This window comes from Acanthopagrus latus, chromosome 18, assembly GCF_904848185.1.
Source record: "Acanthopagrus latus isolate v.2019 chromosome 18, fAcaLat1.1, whole genome shotgun sequence".
Classification (NCBI taxonomy): Eukaryota; Metazoa; Chordata; class Actinopteri; order Spariformes; family Sparidae; genus Acanthopagrus; species Acanthopagrus latus.
Genome location: NC_051056.1, coordinates 24,542,109 through 24,560,916, shown reverse-complemented (window position 1 = coordinate 24,560,916; position 18,808 = coordinate 24,542,109). Strand labels below are relative to the sequence as shown.

General features: G+C 39.3%; 1 protein-coding gene and 1 long non-coding RNA gene across 6 annotated transcripts in view; one reads left to right on the top strand and one right to left on the bottom strand.

The window, feature by feature from the left end:
• The window catches only part of LOC119007582, a 28,944-nt gene that overhangs the window by 7,927 nt on the left and 2,209 nt on the right, over positions 1 to 18,808 (top strand). The gene's annotated exons all lie outside the window — the stretch shown is intronic.
• fgf13a (fibroblast growth factor 13a) overlaps positions 15,784 to 18,808 on the bottom strand; it is a 109,141-nt gene continuing 106,116 nt past the window's right edge. For all 5 annotated transcript variants that reach the window (XM_037077351.1, XM_037077350.1, XM_037077353.1 and 2 more), the window contains one exon: positions 15,784 to 17,763. In XM_037077351.1, the coding sequence (XP_036933246.1) occupies positions 17,627 to 17,763 (137 nt within the window). In that variant the 3' untranslated portion in view covers positions 15,784 to 17,626. The remainder of the gene's footprint in view (positions 17,764 to 18,808) is intronic.

The window sequence follows — 18,808 nt, the reverse complement described above, 5'->3', positions numbered from 1 at the left end:
AAAGCTAGTCATGATTTCCATTTTATTGCAAATTAATTTAATGAGTTTTTTATTGATGTTGGACCTGTGTTTGCTGAGGAGATTATTATGACAAGCAGTGTAGCTGGAGTGGAAGATTATGTTATTAATGTAAACACACACTCAGTGTTTATAAGAGAAACTGATAAATAATTAATCATTGACATTGTTGAAAAATTTACGAGGAATGGGTCTACAGACTGTAATGGGGTTGACATGTCCCTGATTCAAAATATTGAGTGTGTTTAAAGTTTATACAAGTTGGCAAAATGAAGACAGCATGAACTAGAAAGTCAAGAATAGTCATGTATTCTATAATTACAGACCTATTTATTTGCTCCTGCAGTTATCTATGACATTGGACAGATAGCCCGTCACAAAATAAAACATTCTGTGGTAACAGCGATATGAAGATATATCTATGATAATATATATCAAAATGGTCAATACAAATTATTTTTTGACTTGTCCCAGAATTGTATTGCAAATTTTGAAATGAAAAAACAAAATCAAAGTTTTAAAAACCTTATAAGTTATCACATTTATACACAACAAAAACTGACACAGTTAGAGTCTAAACTGTTGATACGAACATGACCAAAACGTCAAAAACTATTTCTTCTGTTTGCACAAAAGAAACGTTATGTCATAATATGTTGAAGACAATATTGCATTATTACCCTGCCCTATTTCCAGCATATTTTGTAAATTGCATGCAAAAATTGCAAATGAATATTGCAGCACCTAATGTAGAGAGTGAGGAAAGGCTACTGCAAATGATCTCTCTAGCTGTATTGTGCGGTCAACAATTTCTGAGATGTAGCCTAACAGTGATTAACTGACACAGCTGATGCTGCTTTTGCAGCTTGTTATGAATGTTTTTCATAAACTGTAAATAATGAGCTTCTGGTGTCATTACACACAACAGAACTATTTAGGTTACAGATATTGTTTGTGAATATGTTTTTATTATTATCAAAGGGAATGAACAGGGGAGTGTTTAGGCTGGTTTATTAAGTCAGCATTGCTGACATGGACATGATTAAGGTGCATTTAATAAGATGCATTTCAAAATGAGCAAAGCAATTCTGGCAACCTCTATGGCAGGTTAATCATCATTAATTTTAAGTGACTGTAGAGCATTGTAGCAATGTATTCATTGCTAAGTAAGCCCTCTTAGCATGCAATAACTTGTCAAACGTAATGAAAAATGCAACAACACAGTGCTCACACATGCACTCCTCTTTTCCCATCACAGCAATCTTTAGCCCATACAATGCAGAAGACACGTGGAAGTAGATGCACACATGCAACCACCAACGCCCCCCTTAAGGCATACTGTTGATCCATAACCTTCGTCAGCACATTTGTAAGTGTTGTTGTGTGATGCTGTGAATTTTGGTAAGAAATAACAAACAAAAAATGCCTGTATGCAGGCTTAGCACTTATCAGACACCAAGTAATTTGACTTATGTGATGATTAGTAGGCACTGAACCTGTACCCACGATGCATCTTGTCAGACAAACCTGAATATGACATAACACAGTACAACTATAGACCATTAAATGGTGGCACCAAATGGGATTTTATTTACAGCATCCTTTGTCTTTCTAAGCATTGTAGAAATTGCCATTTAGTCATTGCCAGGGACCAGATGTATAAAATGTGTAGATTTGAAGATGGAAACGATTTATAAAGCAATGGCATATGCCTGCTTCTGTTTTTATATATCTCAATAATCAGACATGTGCACAAGCATGATTTCCACCCCCACAGTTCAGTATATGTTTAAACACCCCTAATCACCTGGTTACATATCAATGAATCTGTCTACTCCGCTATCAGAGAGAGGAAGTGCAATTTGCCGACTATGTTTAGTATTGACAATTGCCAGTGCAGCTGCCATGACAAACAACCATTACACGCAGTTGTGGCTATTTATAGTGTCTGCACTACTTATTCATCACATGTTAATCATATTGAAAAAGATTTGCAAAATGATCGTGTGAGAATAAAACAAATAGGTCATTAACATAGAGATGACTCAAATGTAAAAAATTGAAAATAAAGACTAAACTAAGCCTATGCATGTGCTATTGATAATTGCAAAAAATTAATAACAAGGAATAAAATATTTATTTGGATTCTGTCACATTTCATCTGTACCTCATCATTTTACCTGCATCTGACTTTAGAAAACATAAACGCCTGGTCCTAAGTATGTATGAGGTGCACCGATTTTTCATTTGTGAAGACCAGGTTATGTATGGCTGTGGTTGGCCCTGCTAAGCAGAACCACATTAGTGTGGCTGTCCCTTGCTGAGAGGTAGTAGTGGAAGCCCACATCATGGCTTGGCATGGCACAGCTAAAGCAGACCCAAAGGCCCATGAAAAAAGCCATTCACATAGGGCAGAAAGTATCTCATGACACGTAAAGTCAGTGATGTCAGAGCAGGTTTTTTGCAACAGCTGTCAAAGGAAAAACATGCTGTTAATTCACTGATTGGGGTGTAGCCAGAACTGCAATATGCTTAAAATTTTAAACCCACAGCACGCACTGGAGCAGAATTTTCCTGCCATGTGTGACTCAAAGTTGAATTGCTTCCTTTAACACATCAAGAGAAAAAAAATCAACTTTGTCAATTTGGCAGAGCAGAATATCTAAAACAGATCCATCCCGAGAGTTCATTTTTATGTAATGACAAAGAACAAGCAAGATCTGCTACTGTATTGAAGCTTTTCATGGGGTTATAGCTTCAGACATACCACATTTTTACTGTATATGTCAAATGCATTGGTTTTTCTGTATGCTTGTGCATTTGTCCCTTAGACACGTTTCTTGAAAGGGTTTTGCTAAATGTCACATTACTGGCGATGCTGGGCAGTCTGATTTCTGTGTGGGCCTGTATTTGCAAATCTTTGTGCACAAACGTACATATGTGTTGCTGATTAACAGTGGGCGGCGGAGATGCCTTCTTGTTGCCAGCTCACCCAGTGAAACTGGCAGACGGCACCGCTTCTTGCTGAAACAAGCTAAACTCTTAGTTTCCCAACGTAAACACTCGATGGCATTATGCTAACACCGGAGCAGATACTTCACCAAACACTTCTTGCGTGACAAAATTTCCCTCAAATGACTTCTTTTCAAATAAATGTGTTATTTGTTTAGCTTGTAGTGCTAAGAATAACGCCATTTAAGGTGAACTCGTGACCTCTAGAAGTCCGTTCATGAGACTCAGGTGACACAGGGACAGTTCGCATCAAGGTTTTTTGGTGAGTTTCATTGAATACCGATACCTCATGTCTAGCAGGTTTATAGGTCTCTGTAGGCTGCTGGCTCCAGCTCCACTTAGAAGGGTGATAGACAGTTGGCCAAGATATTGACATCCTGGTTCATTTGAGCTCAGAGGCTGAGCTGTTAATGGGGCTTTAAGCCACAGATCTCCAGGCATGTGCATTATTCAGCCTAACCACAAGTCCAGCTATTGACAAGTGCAATCAATGCCAAATTATTAGAAAGAGGAAGACGAAAGTGTTCTGGATAAAAGCAGATTCCACAAAATTACACTACTTGTGTGATGCACAACACTTGGAGATGGAGACTAAAGATATAACACACAAGCATAAAGTACAAGAAGGCTTCTGCAGCCGCAGGGAGAGAGAAAGTGGTTGTGCACAGGAGATAAGACCAAGAGATAGCAGAACAGAGAGCCATTAGAGAAACTGAGAAAGGGAGATGTAATGGTGTGGAAGAGAAAAAGAAGACTGTGTTGAGCTGTGCGATTGAGGGGGAGAGATAGAGATGAGAGAGGGTGAGAGATCTTTAAAGGAAGCTCACAGCTCGGTGTGTAAGGACAGACACATTATAATGTCTGGCTGATTATACTGATAATCAAGGCGTCACAACTGGTCAGACCTAGTTGAACTAAGTCTTTTCTAGTCAGCAGTATTGATAGTCAAGGGATGAGGTAGCACAATGTGTGAAGCATCTTTGCATCCTGATAAATTCCCTTAGTTAGAATTAATGTTATTTACAAGCAGTATTTTTGTTATAACAACAATAATGACAGACAAACAACATTGTGTTTTTACTGTCGTTATTTTCAACAGTTTAAAAGCACAGTTGACCCAACAATGAAAATTCACTTATTGTCTGCTCACCCCATGCCGATGTAAAATTGGTCCTCACAGCAATTTAGCATTTTAGCATTTTCCCAAACAACTGGAGTACCTCAAGACTTGCTTTTAAACTTTAGAAAACAACTGAAACAGCTTGTCCGGCATAATTCAAGTTTTTGGAACCCCTAAGATCCCACATAGTAGCTAAAGTGAAGTTTTCAGCTCAAAAAAGAAATTAACGTCTTGAGCAGCTTTCTTATTACTCAAACGAGGGAATACTTATCATCTTGTCCTTCCCTATAAAATCTATAGATGTAATGAGATGCTGACATTTTCTCCCACTGAAATGGTGAAAATTCAAATTCTCAACATTCGGATTGGAAACGTCCTGTACCAGTGCAGTGAAGAGGATGGCGCATACACTGAAGATCAAGCTTTGGCAGACTACATAGCAACCTGCTTCATCCACACTCCATTTACAAAGCATTCAGTTATTGCAGTCAACCTGTGATTAAATAGAGGGCTTCCCAGTAGGGGGCTCAATATTTTGCCCTATTTTTCTGTTCTCTTTATTTCACAGTCTTCTCCCTTCACTCTCTTCAGTTTCCTCTGGCACAAACATCTTGAATCCTGTTCTTTATCTTCTGTTCACTCATACCACTCTCCCATCACGTTTATTGTCAAGGCCATTCATTTGTGTGTGAAGGTGTTGCTGGGGTGCATGTGCAGAAGAAGAAATAGTGTTGTTTTCTCAGAAAGCAAATTTCTTCCCTCATTATCAGATCAGTAAATCACGCCATCCCACCAATACGATAAAGGCGGGAATATTGATTCATTCCCAGACCTCGGCTTGTGGCAGTCAATCCGGCAGGATATTAAAGCCGCTTTTGTTGTTATGACAGCCACAGACATCATAGACCACATCTTTTACACATTCTGTTTTAGTCATGTTGTTTACCAGTGATACATATTCAACGTAATATCAAAACATTATGACAGACATTTCACTGATTTTATCAAATATTCTGAAGATATCCACTCTCACATCTGTCAGCTCACTTCTACATATATTATCTGGTTAGAGAAGCAGTGACTGTTTCTCGAAAGCCTGCAAGTATACTGTACTTCATGTTCCACCTCCTTATTGGGGGGTGGGGGCCGTGGTGCAGGAGTGAACGATGCAGGATTCGAGGACTGGAGGCAAATGTTTTCCACACAACCGTTTACCAAGTGCTGTCTACTGTAGTGTAGCAGGGCAGGGGGAGAATTTATGCTGCAGAAGCTTCATGAATATTGGATGTGGCCTTTGCCTGCCTGCTTGCCTCTCACTGCCATCTTCATTGCTTGACTGCATGCTAACAGAGGTGAGTGCTGGTTGTCTGGCTGTCGTTCGCTCCCTGTTACGTAATGCCTGACCTCATCCACTGCAGTGAGGCAAGAGTTGGGATTCCCTCCTGCACATGGAAATGAGCAGTGGGGAGGAGGGAGGAGAGAGATGGAGGGAAGGGTGGGAGACAGAGCACCACGAAGCACAAAGAGAAAACAACAAGATTGGGGAAGAGGAGTGCTAAAATGAATGCATTTGGATTTCAGACGACAATGCTAACAAAACAAGCGTGAGATCAGATTCTTCACTTTTCGCCTGTAACGTGATATCTATCGTTCAGTGTTTGAGTGGCTGATTGTGGTAAATGGGAACAAGGGATAGACAGTGATCAAGATGGGATGGGGGGGGGATTATGAGTAGTAAGTGTGTCTTGTGGTCCTGAGGGAATAACTTGGCTTTGTAGGACTGAGATTCAAATAAGTTGAAGTTAAAAGTATTGAAGCAAATCCAGCTGGAACAAGTGGGAAAAAATTAGTCAAACAAATAACTGAGGCATCATTGAAATGCACTGTAGTTGCATAACACACCATGCTGTTTGTTTGGAGATCTCTTGAATGAGTCTAATTTCAAATAGTTTTTTTTCAGGAAGCAGAATTAATTGGTTATGTCCCTGTCTGTGAGAATTGATGACATTCATTTATTTATATAGGAATTTGGGTTGAAGGTGTTGGAACCTGCAGAGATTGTACAGATTGATAACCGAGAATGTGGATGTGACATGAGATCTGTTATTAAGTAATTTTTTTCATTAAATACTATTATCAGGCTCACACAGACCCCTCAAACACATGACTCAAAGGGTGCCATAATAAATTAAATGGTCCCACATTTTGAGAAAAAAAGGACAATTATGTAACATCCTTCTTCTTTTGATTGGTGTGAAGGAGAGTGACTGAAAATACAGAAGAGAGTGAGGGTATGACCTCAGACAGTGGTTTGCTTTTTGAACCCACCATATCAAAGTAGATGAAATGTTTCTGATCCTGTTCTCTTACGTAAGGCTCACAGCAATACTGTGCCCATCTCTGTACCAATAAATGTTATTTTTTTTCTCCAAGTAAAGTGGCAGTTATTATTTAATGTTCAACACAAAATCTCATCGGAGAAAGCAGAAATAAAAGGGTAAAAGGCTGACTTAACCTCTCCTGCACCAAGTTACAGGTTTTATTTTACAGAAAAAATGTCACAGAAATACTAATGAAAGCTCGACACCTTACATTTCTAGGCCAGTTTTGTTTCACAGAGGTATATGATGTATATTTCTCATTCCCCTGAAAAGTTAGCCTATCACAGATAACATAAGATCACACCAAGACATTTCAGAAGAGTTACAGTGTTAATCTAACAATCCGACAGTAAACATCGGGCTTTGGTGTCAGTCACTGAAATTCAAAGAGTAAGAGCTTCTTGCAGGATAACATTTTCCACTGACATTTAATAGCCGAATCCTTCAGGGAGAAATGCATCATTAATGAAGCAGAGACACAAACTCTCTCCAGACTTAAAACTCAGTAGACCAGAATACAATACAGCCATAAGGAAATACTGTAATTACCAGCTGTGACAGCATTGGCTGATAATGTTTTCACCCTTTGAGTATGTGTTGGTGTATGTGTTTGTTATTATGGTAAAATGTAGTCCTGGGAACACCTTTTGGAGCGCTCTAGTTTATTCTAATTTTGTTTGTTTTGTACAAATTAACTCCAGACATTTGAGTATCACCTATATTCGACTGATTAATTATTGTACTGATTTTGGGAAATTATATTACCAGCTTTTAGCCGGTATCAATTAAATTCTAGCCAATAAGTAGAGCTGTTAAGATGAAGCCAGACTGCTTTCATTGACTTAAGAATCTCTGCATTTACAAACTAGAAACCGTAGGTGGTTGAATGAGTCTTTAAAGTTGGTTTGCGATCTGCCAAATGTAATGACGGCAGCTGCCATGCACAACGAAGAAAACTTAACACAAATTCACATCCAAAGCTGCTCGTCTGTGTTATTAACTGGGATTATTCATTAAATTAATGGGCCGCTCTCTTTGTCTGGATTATAATAATGTTAATCTGTCTCTCCTGGCTGAGACCAGGGTATGTGATCACTCACTGGTGGTTTAATACTCTTTCAGGCTTTCATGTTGCTGCATCAACCAATTATTTTACTCCATTCAGTCTAATTACTCCCCATGTATTTATGTAATCTCTGACACGATGGCTCTTATGCGAAACTGTCACAGCATATCTAATTTCAGTTGAAAACAACCAGAAGGTCCAGATGTACAGCTGACCTATGACAAATGACAGGTGTGTGAATTAGTATGTCATTACTGGAATTTGCAGAAGTCAGTCATCCCACACAAAGGGTTTTTAATAAAGGATTTTACGTCAGCTTTTGTGTACATCAGTATTCAGTGTGGTCTAAATCTGTTATCTAATACACAGACAATACAGTGGCATGCTGTAACTTAAAGCTTACGTGATGATGCAATTTCTCTGTCTAACCAGAGGTCGGATACATACAGCGCTGTGAGAGAGAATCAAATGAGTGATGTGATTTTCATTGTTTTCACTCTGCATTTGATTTAAACGAAGCAATGTTTTTTAGCTGTGCTAGCAACATCGCACCAGTGGGGTCAGCACTGGTCTGTCAGATGGTTGGTGCACCACTTTGGTCCAGACTGAAACATCAACTGTTAGATTGATTGTCATACAATTTTATACAGACATTCATGGTCTCCAGAGGGTAAACTCCACTGACTTTTCCTCTAGCACCACCAGCATATTCAAAATATTAACTTTTCCACTTTCCTCAAAAATACACATCCCCTCAGGGTGAATTGTGATCGTATTATTGACCTCCTGTCTTTTCATCTTGTCCCACTATCAGATCTAAATTGTATTTACAAGTTAAATTGTACTTTTATTACTGAATATCTGGAAAACGTTGATATACCCTGTAGCATCAGCTGTGCATTGTTGTTTGTCACAAATAATAACATGCAAACAAGCTAGATTAAAAAACATAATCATGTTCATCTGCTGTCATTAGCTTTTAGCTCAAAACATCTCCGTGTCTTGTACAGCCTCAGAGAACCATAAACAAGGCTGGTAGAATTTAATTCTTGTTTTTTCAGGGGCAATTTTGGGGCATTATTTTTCTTTTTTAGAGAATCAAGACTAGAGAGCTGACAGGAAGTGAGGCGAGCGACAGATGGGGAATGACATGCAACAAAGGTTACCAGCTGTACCTGAGCCAGGGGGGCTGCAATCACACAGCAAGCACCATAAACCATTCGACCATCTGAAGTGCTGACTTTAAGGAAGTTCAAGAGCATTCACATTAAGGATGGCCCGATCAGGTTTTTTTTTAACCCCAATCCCGATCCGAGTCCTTTTGATATTTAGTATCTGCCGATACCAAAAAAGTACCTGCATCCAAGTTGTTCCTTAATAGTTTTTTTTTTATTTTGTTGAAACAAATATGGCTTCATATGGCTTTTTCTTATTCTGCATGCTCTTGCAACATTGGCCTTCTACCTTCCTTGCGTTACCAGGTGAGTCACTGTGACAGCAGACCCTAGTGTACAGCCAGATGAGGTGTGTACGCAACACAGCGCATGTTTGGTACCTACATATCATCCATTGCTTTTTTCCTATTCCCCACTTTGTCACGTAAAATAACATGGACATGTTGCTTGTCTATTTCGCATGCTTTCAGCATCTCCTCGATGGCCTGTTTTACATACTCTGCTGTATGAGACCCACAAAACTTAACCTAACTTGTAATTCGAAACTGGATTCAGTGTAATGTAATGCCGAGATCGTAGGGCACACCCGGAATTCCAAAACTCCAGATGACGAAGAAAACCCTGATCCTCTACCACGTAGATGAGCTGGTTATCCAGACCGATTAATTTAATTACCTTCTGTGTAATATTTTATTGTACTAAATGAGTAGATTAAATGGAGCTCTTTTGTTACCTCCTTGAAAAATGGTCGTATTGCAGATGTTACACGTTGCGGTTGGACTGCTTTTGCTTTCCACTCTAAGTTATTTCCACACTGCAGACATTCTATCCACAGGTTTGTCGGAGTAACGTTACGTGCGCGTCTGTGTTCTGCCACAAATTGTGCTCCGATGTAAAAAAAAACAACAAAAAAATCGGGCTTGGGTCCACGTTCAAAACTGTCGATCCCCGATCTGTGGAAATAGCCCATATCGGGCTGCAGCTCGGATCGGGACATCCCTAACTCATATCTGTTTTGAACTAGTGAATTTTGATGAACTTTTGATTGACTCAGTGTAACATGCCAGTTTTCCTAAATGTAGAAAGGCATCCAAAGAGTTAAGGTGAATCACTTGACTTCAGTCTAATTAAGCAATGTCTTGACTTGCTGAAGACCAATCTATGGTCAAAAAGTCCCAGAAAACAAGTTAGAAGTGAAAAAATCAAGTTGCATGAAGAATTTTTGCATTTCTTTTGTAAAGTTGAAAATTCAGCTTGAATTTCTTTGCTGTTTTGTGGTGTGAATATAAGTGCTGTCAAATTAAGGCTTAAAGTCAGAGCTTTTACCAACTGTTGTTTCATTTAAAAGTTAGTGTGCTGTGCTAGAGCCAAAAAACTGTGTCCAAAAATTCTGTGAGCCAATGTATTCTTTTGAGTTTCTTTCTCAGTAATTACAACTTAGTCAGTTGCGCTCTCATCTCTTACAGTTCACAAGAAATCCAACAACACTGAGAGTAAGCAGGAGGTGACACCCTAGCTGTACTGCACCTCTAATGGGGTAAGCAGTGATGTCTTGTGCTATTTGTGGTGGATGTTATCAGCGTGCCTTCTCTGGGCAGTGTGTCTTTCCCATCTTCCCTGCCTGTCCCTGCTGTGATGTGCTGGTAGTGCTGATAAGCAGAGGTGCGAGACACTCTCTGCTCAGGCTAATCTGTTGAGAATGAAGCTACTGCCTCTCCTGTGCCAACCAGGGGCACATGGGCAGGATGATGGAAAAGAGGTTGTTAGAGGGACAAATAGCAGTAGGCTGTATTTGGATTCTCAGCTCTCAGAGGGCACTGGGGTGGTGAGGGATTGAGAGGCCAGGCACTTCCAATGTTAGCAGTGGTGCATTTCATTCAATTTCATCAGTATCTCGACCTGACAATTTTTCTTGTTGGCGCTGAGGGCCTGCAGGATGTTGTTAGCTTGTGTTTTTAACTGCTGTCACCTGATAGGCTTATTTTCTTGCTGTGTTTTTTTTTTTTTCTCTGTGAAAATCTGTGAAAACCCAGGCATGCCAGATCTGTGCACTGTTTTTACACAATAACTAAACTGAAGTGTCACTCATTTCTACTGTTTTCTCCCCAGGAGGGATATGCACAACTTTGTTTCCAAATGCTAGCTGGCTGGGTGACAATGGTTTATCTTGCTGTTAAGTCTATTTCTTTCTGCTCTATGACAGTTTCTTTGTCAACACTGCTGCCTGTTTACTCTCAGTGCGTCTCCAGGGTTCAGAGGCATATAGCTTGACATTATTTATAATCTCAATTTCCTCCCTCCGTTTGGTCTGGTTCAGCCAATTTTCAGAGATCGGGACCTGTGAAAAATGACAATAAAGCCTCATGATTAAATAGATAAATTCTTGAAAACACATCGTTTTCATTTACCCCTTTTGTTTTCTAAAGAACATATCAATGTATGGAGTATATCATTTGTGAATTGGCTACAACAAACAGATTGAAAAGGAGCAGAGGAGGAGAAGTAAATGAGAGCTGCAGCTGCCCCTCGTGGGAGGTTTCTGCGTCAGCCAGTCAATTAAATTCAGTTGTCTTTGTCTTCTTCCGAAGGTTGTAAAAGCATCAATATTTCTGGGAAGCTGTGCTTAACTCAGTTTGCTGTAGGCCTGTATTAAACTGTGTACAAAATGGAAGGACCAAATCATTCCAGCTTGTTTCTTAATTAGAGTAATTTCATGCATTGACTTCTTGACTGGCAGGTGGAAAATTGTTTTCTGTATAACACTTCTCTTGTGACAACCCTGTCAGAAAAGCATAATGAAAGACAACAAAATCAACATTGTAAGCTAAGGAGAACCCGTAATAATAAAACAATATAGGAAATTGAAAGGGATTTGGTTTACAGCTTGTGAGACTGAATCTGATTATTGACACATATCCTCTACATTATGTTTTATACTCAGGGCTCTCAATTGAATTGTAAAAAAAAAAAAACATGTTGTAAGATATTGAAATGGCTTGTCTCTGAAATATCAAGGTGAATTTTAGCCCCCTCTAATATGCATTTACTCATTGTATACTGGCATTTACGGTACTCTTATTGTGAAAGATGAAAATGAAGGAAGACTACAAAGTGCTGATATTGCCATGTGAGCAGAGTAAAGTTTGCTGCGCTGGCTCAGAAAGCTGATCCATATCCTCAAAGTAAACACACAGGTCATCCTGGGTTACAGTGTTTTACTTTCCCATAAGAACACCTGTGGAACAAATCACAGCACATCCTGTCGTCAACTCGAGTAACGCAGATCCTTCTGCTCCACTTTATAAAGAATATATATGTCTAACATTGACTGGCTGCTCTCCGGTCATAGCTGGTCAGTGTGAGTACAGGCCGATTCCTGGCCGGTTGATTGGTGCAATGCTGAGATATTATTATAAAGCTGTTTCACCCAACCCTAAATCAAGCATTGCATTACAAAGGGGTTTTGTAAATCATTAATGAATGATTTAGTAACAATTAATACAGTAAAAAACAACAGTTGCAAAGTTGAATCAATAGATCATGCTGTGAGCGTTAATGCTGAATGTTCGATAAAAGCAGCTCAAAGAAACATTCATGTAATTTCTGAACATGAAAATAATTTCCCACTGAACATTACAAAAAGGCATCAGTGGCGGATATGACAAAGACGGAGAGACAGAGGGGGAGACTGGTTGAGAGAGAGAGAAAGGGAGAGAGAAATTTGAAGCCACTCAGCCTGTGCTGGCAGTGATAAAGGGTAATGAGTTATAACATTCACAGGTACACAGTGCTCACATATATCACAGCTCTGTCTGCACTGTTTGATTCGTGACAGATTATTGCAGAATGATCTCACTCAAGATCTCAAATCCCTGCACACTGTGGAGGGGCAATAGCTTTGTTTGACGTGTATATGTGTGTGTGCATGAGAGACATACCCTCAGGATTTGTATATGCTCTTTTTCCGGGGCTCCATGAGGACTAATTAGTCTGGCCAAGTGAAGGGCAGAATAACCAATTCTGATGACCAGTGAGCGAAAGAAAAGAGAGAGACAGAATGAAAGAGAAAAGGAGATATGGGAAACTAAAAGTGGCTGCTCTGCACATCACAATCTCAGAACAAGGCAGGCAGCCTTCGTTAATGAATTGAACTGCCCCACACTAATGAATGGAGTCCAGAGATAGGCAAAAGGAAATGAAGGGAGTAGGGGGATGTCAAACTACATGAACGATGAAGTAGCTCATATCAGGGTCTATATTACAGAGGCCTATTAGTTCTGCTGTCTCTGCTGGCAATGGGCGTAATGAGGCAGTCTCCAAAGACCAAATTGATGCCTACTCTGTATCACACAAGGACCAAGGGCGAGCTGATTGCAGAGTTATACAATAGGCTGTAGTAACCAGCAAAAGTATCTTTTGCTCTTATGCTTTTGTACAATTACACAGCTCAGACTTGTATCTTTAGACCAGTGTAAACATCTTTAAGTTAATTCTTCTCAAGTCTGAGTTTGTTGGGCTGTCTGTCAAACTCAGACTTAGGGAAAAACTATCCATCCATTGTCTATCACAGTACAGTGCAGTGGTGACGTTAACAGAATTTATTCTGTTGTTAACTGAATTTTCTAAACAACATTAGGATGGCTATCATTTTGACAAATTGGAAGAGGGCAATCTACTGTAACGTTAGTTATTTAAAAACGTTATCAATAACCACTGCTAGACCACCTGTAGTACTCTGTCTGACGTGATCCTGCTTAATCCAGTCTTCAATGTGGCAGCAGATTGCAAGTCCATATTAGAATTTAAATGGCCGTGATTATGTCTGATTATGTCCGAGCGTCTGTGAGGACAAAGAGTAATGTTTGGGTGTGGAAGAGTTTAAAGCAGGTCTTTTAAGTCAGTTTAATTTCTTGTGAATCTAAGTCTAATGCAACCTCTGATACAGTGTTGATATAAAGTAAATGCAAAATCTTTTACATGTTTCTTTGAATACATTTTTATAGTTCTTCTTGGTGACTGCTCATTAGTGGCTGTTGCATAAATGGCTCGGCTTGCAGAATACCTTAGTTTGAGATTATCTCAGTGTTATTACAAGCCTGAGATAAACATTTGTACCTTAAGGAAAAACAAAATGAATTCACTCTCCTGCAACAACCTTTGTATTGACATTTAATGACATTTTAGACAAAGTATATTGCTGTATGTCTCTAAAAAAATGTATGTTATGTCTGTATAACATGTATTGATGAGATTGCAAATATATGCTGTAGATGAAAATGTATTCTGATGCGTATTGGATGGAGGTAGTCACTGCAATTGTTCTCTCAGTTTTGGAGCTTTACTGTTAAGGACGAAAAATGGAACAGGGAAAAGTTGGTTGATTGTTCAGGCATCTTTAAATATTTATACAGCATACAGGAGTTAGTTTGCATTTCACTGCTTTGTTGTTAGTTCATATTGATGGTCCCCCCTGCAGACTGTATTGCTCTTTGTGTGAACTTGCATTGAAATGTTTTAGAAGGCAGCTGCTGCAAAAGGTTGATGTGGATGTCTGTCGGCAAGACTTCTTTTCAAACTAACAGTAACAGGAATTAATTGAAAATTGATGTAATGTGCCCTTGATTGGCGTATGCCATTAACTAAAATTAAACCTTTTTATTCATAAAACAAATTCATAAAACCTTCAGTATTCTTGTTGCATTTTTATTTCCCTACTGTTTGTGCTTTACAATTGTAATTGCAGTCAATTTGACTTTTTTCTGCCATTGCTTTGCCTTTGCATCACATTTTGACACCCTTTAGCCTTATCATTCCTGACATGCACTGCAGGCAGCGATCAGAGCAGAGTGATCGTGGACAAAACCCCTCATTAACGAAAGTGCTTCTTCCCAAGATGACAGAGACAGTGAGGGAGAGGCCTGACCTTATTAACAAAGCCTGCCAGGTTAACACGGTGTCATGCCATCATTCAGGTCATTCTTTCCCACCTTGCCTTAGCAGCAACTGCCTCACCAGGTAATTACTACCCTCATGTCACATGTAAAGATCCTTTAGCACTGTACTATTCTGATTTTACCCATCAAATGGGATTGTTTTTCCTCTTTGTACTGGCCTGCTTATGTAAAAACTAATTTGATCATGCACAGCCCACAGTTCTCTTCATTAAGAAGGAATCCTACAGATAGCTTTCAGATATGTGATCTCATGCGACGGCCCAAACATTATTTATCTCATGGGAAAATATGTTTGATAAGTTGTACTAAAACCAATCTTAAGATGAACCTTAGGGTTAAAAGGGGATCTTGCTTACTTAGTAACCTTATTCAGCCAAGCATTCATACAGACATGGAAAACAAAAGCATTGGAGAAAGGTCCAGGTATCTCGTTGTTGGCCTTTCAAATCCAAAAGCGATAGTGATTTATCACATAGAATAAGCCTCATAATCCAGTCCACCTCAACTCTGATGCAATTAACTGCTTATCCTACCGCTATGTGATTCCGTGGTGTCAGACAGTAGTCAGGTGTGTGTGTGTTTTATCGAATTCAGGGCTACAATTTATGATTATTTTTAATGTCAATTAATCTGTTGATTACTGATGAGTTGTCAATGTCTGTCAGTCATAATGTCTTGTTTTAACCACAACCCAAAGATATTTAGTTAACTGTTAAAGAAAGGCAGAGAAGCCAGAAAATATTTACATTTAAGAAGCTGCAATCAGAAATTTTGACTATTTCTTTCATACAAATTTACTCAAACCAAATTAATCAGTTATGAAATAAATGGTGATTAATGTATTGGTTGATTAATTTTTGCAGCGCTACAGGAGTTTTCAAGCCAGGATGGCGCATAGCAGGGTCTTAATTTCGCACCACCGTTCATTATGGATCCTGCCAAATAAATCCCTAATTCCCACAACCCGATATCCTGTTGAATTGCAGTGGCTGGAGGATGGAATGTATTGTGTACATAAATAAGGATACTGATAGGCCCAAGAAGAAAGTCTGACACATTTTAAAAGTAAATCTTAATATAAACATTTTATTCAGTGCATTTTTGTGTATACAACAAATAATAAACAACTGGAAGTTATCAGGCAGCCACAATGTCTGCCTGTTAATGTTGTTTTATCAGATTTAGCCTGGTAGTTTGGAACACATGATCCAACATGGGTTAATACACATAGCCTACATCATGCAGCTCTAGACCAGAATTTCCCTGCTTTCTCCCATGCAACAGATAGGTTCACCTAATACAGCTTCCGGAGGAAACCAAGAAAAGAAAGCCTCCCGGAATCCTGTACCAGTAAGAAGTTATGTAGCTGAAGGGAAGAGTATCTAGCCCACAAAAAGGGTCCTTTTTGTACATAATTGTGTTTGTACATGCCCTGTGCAAGAAAGGGAAGATGTTCATTTTTGTATATTTTCCTTTTTTTTTTTTTTTTTTTTCACTTTTACAAATATGACGTGTCCTATAAAATGTTAAGCCACCTAAAAGTCCACAGTATTCTTTTTTTAAATATAGAAAATATTGTCACCACAATAAGTTACTCAAACACATAACAAGCATCCTGGGAAGGGGCTTGCACCATATTCCTATGGTGAACTGTATCAGTCAATATAAGTTGACAGAAAAGGGTGGCGTGGGGATCGAAGTATGACACAAGCACAGAGAAGAGGAAACATATCACGAGGACAAGAGACGGAGACATTGTGACACAGTGGTAACAAAAGGGAATGGGGACACTGGCTAGTCGTTTCATACCTCGGCCGTCGAGCATATCAGCAAAAAAGCACAACATCAAGCACGCTGCCAACTTCAAAGTGTTTAAAATCACTTCCTTTGTCCATTGTTCCTTTTTCCACAGAATCTTTGCTTTCTTTCATCAAAAATGTACAATGAAAAAAAAAATCCAGCTTTGCCTTATACTGACTTGGTTTTTCAGCGGCTTAAAGGGACACTCTTTCGTTTCTGTCTTTGGTTTGCTGGAACCCCTCTCAATGATGAAACAGCAACAAAAAATACGAATACTGAACAATGGAGAGGAAAGAGAACAAGAGGGGACAAAAACATGAAACCGGTTATCAAATAAACAGCTCTCAGCTAATTCAGAAAATTAGCAAAAAACCAAGGTGCAGCTGTGGCATTTCTGAAAGGAAACAAAAACTGCAAGAGAGCCACACTGTCCCTTTTATATTTCAGGTCAGCTGAACATAGGCTTCATTTTCCCATGCTAGAGAGCTCAGTCTCTGAGCGTGTGCACTAGGACGCAGGAGAGCTACCGTCTGGCTGGCCACAGTCCCAGCAGCACTAGGCTGTGCCACGCCAGGGAGTTTATAGGCTTTGTATTCACAGAAGCATGGATGAGACAGAGATCAGGGCTTTTACTGTACCACGGCAGCCTCGTAGACTCAGCACCATTTCTGGCTGCCCTGAATGTCTACACGTCTAACTTCCTGTCCCTGTCTGACAGATGCACGAGTGCTTGGTGTGTACATGACCAAAGAAAAGTTATTGTCCACAGAAAATTGATAAATAAAATAAGATAAAGATGAGCTAACTGGTATGTGATTAAGATAATAGATAATCTCAAGCCGAAAACAAAATATTAATTTGTTTTATAAGTCCAGAATGGTTTATGTGCTGTTAAGTCTCTTACTATTGATGCTGTTTTGATGATGATTGACCAGGATGGTACCTAACTGTTGATAACTGATGGTATCTGGGTGTTTTGTGTGGTTTGTTGTCGTAGCTAGTCCTGAACCGCTGATCAGTGAGAGAAGTCTGCTTGGATTCACGCTCTGCTGGAGGTAAGGTTTCGTGGTTCGGCCCCAGGCCTGGGTTCGGTTGACGGGCTACGTCGACTCATTCTGGCTCACGGCTTTGCCTCCGTTGAGCACAGCCGAGGCACTCCGACTCTTGGTGGGTGTGCCGCTGCCAGAGCGGGAGAACTCTGTCAAGTCATGGAGGGATGGCTCTCTGTACATTGCCACTATGGAAACACAGAAAAGGTCAGAATAAGACAAACCGAAAAATACATTCAACAAGTAACAACAGGAAACAACAACTGTGATCTGGCCAGGAAAAATAATTCTGATATCAATACACAATGGCCAGTGTACGCACATTTGCAATGATCCCTCAAATGCTGTTAACGTAACTATTTATTTAAAAAGTCTAAATCTGTACACTTAATTGGGATTTAATGCTAAATTAACCCAAGCATCTTTTTTTTCACATTTCATTTGGCACATATTATACAAAATTGATACAGATGCTGATATATGTGTGATAAGCTAATATCATTTCATAATATCCATCAGCCTATTGCCAGATTTTCTGATTCAATTTAATCTTTACTTGAATGAGGTTGAATCTATCCATAAAATCCTGAGATTGATCTTTTAATATCCTCTTTCTGTGGATGTGAACACCTGCTACGGCCTGATTATTTTTCGTTTGGTTAATACATCTCTGAATGTGATCCGCCACACTGGCAGGTGAATGTTTGTACCAAAGACAGACTACAAACTATGGATACTTTATACCTTGTGTAGTTTAAAGCATTTGTTCATATCCAAGCAAAAATTCTACTCTAACTCACATGAATCAAATCAAATCAAATCTGCAATTAAATCAGAAATCGAATTGTTTCAGGAAGTCTGTGTCAATAACCATCTCAACCTAAAACATGATAATGCAGTTAGGACGTATTTTTGCAAACAAGCTGCTCAATCACCATGTCACAAGCCATATCTCACCTCGTATAACTTTTACTAATTCAACCAAGGAAGAGTCATGTGAAGTGACTGATCCAGTCAGCATATCTGTCCAGTTAGCCTAATCACTCTATTGGTCTGTTCATGCTGCCCGGATCTGAGGTTATGTCAGTGAGGTAAAGTAATGTGGGAGTACATCAAATACAACAATCTCTAAGAATCGACTTAAAAGTAGATTGTAGCACCTTCTGGATCAGGCATAATCTAAAATCAGGATTGCTATAGAAAACGGTTAATTTGGACTGCGGTCTGTCATGG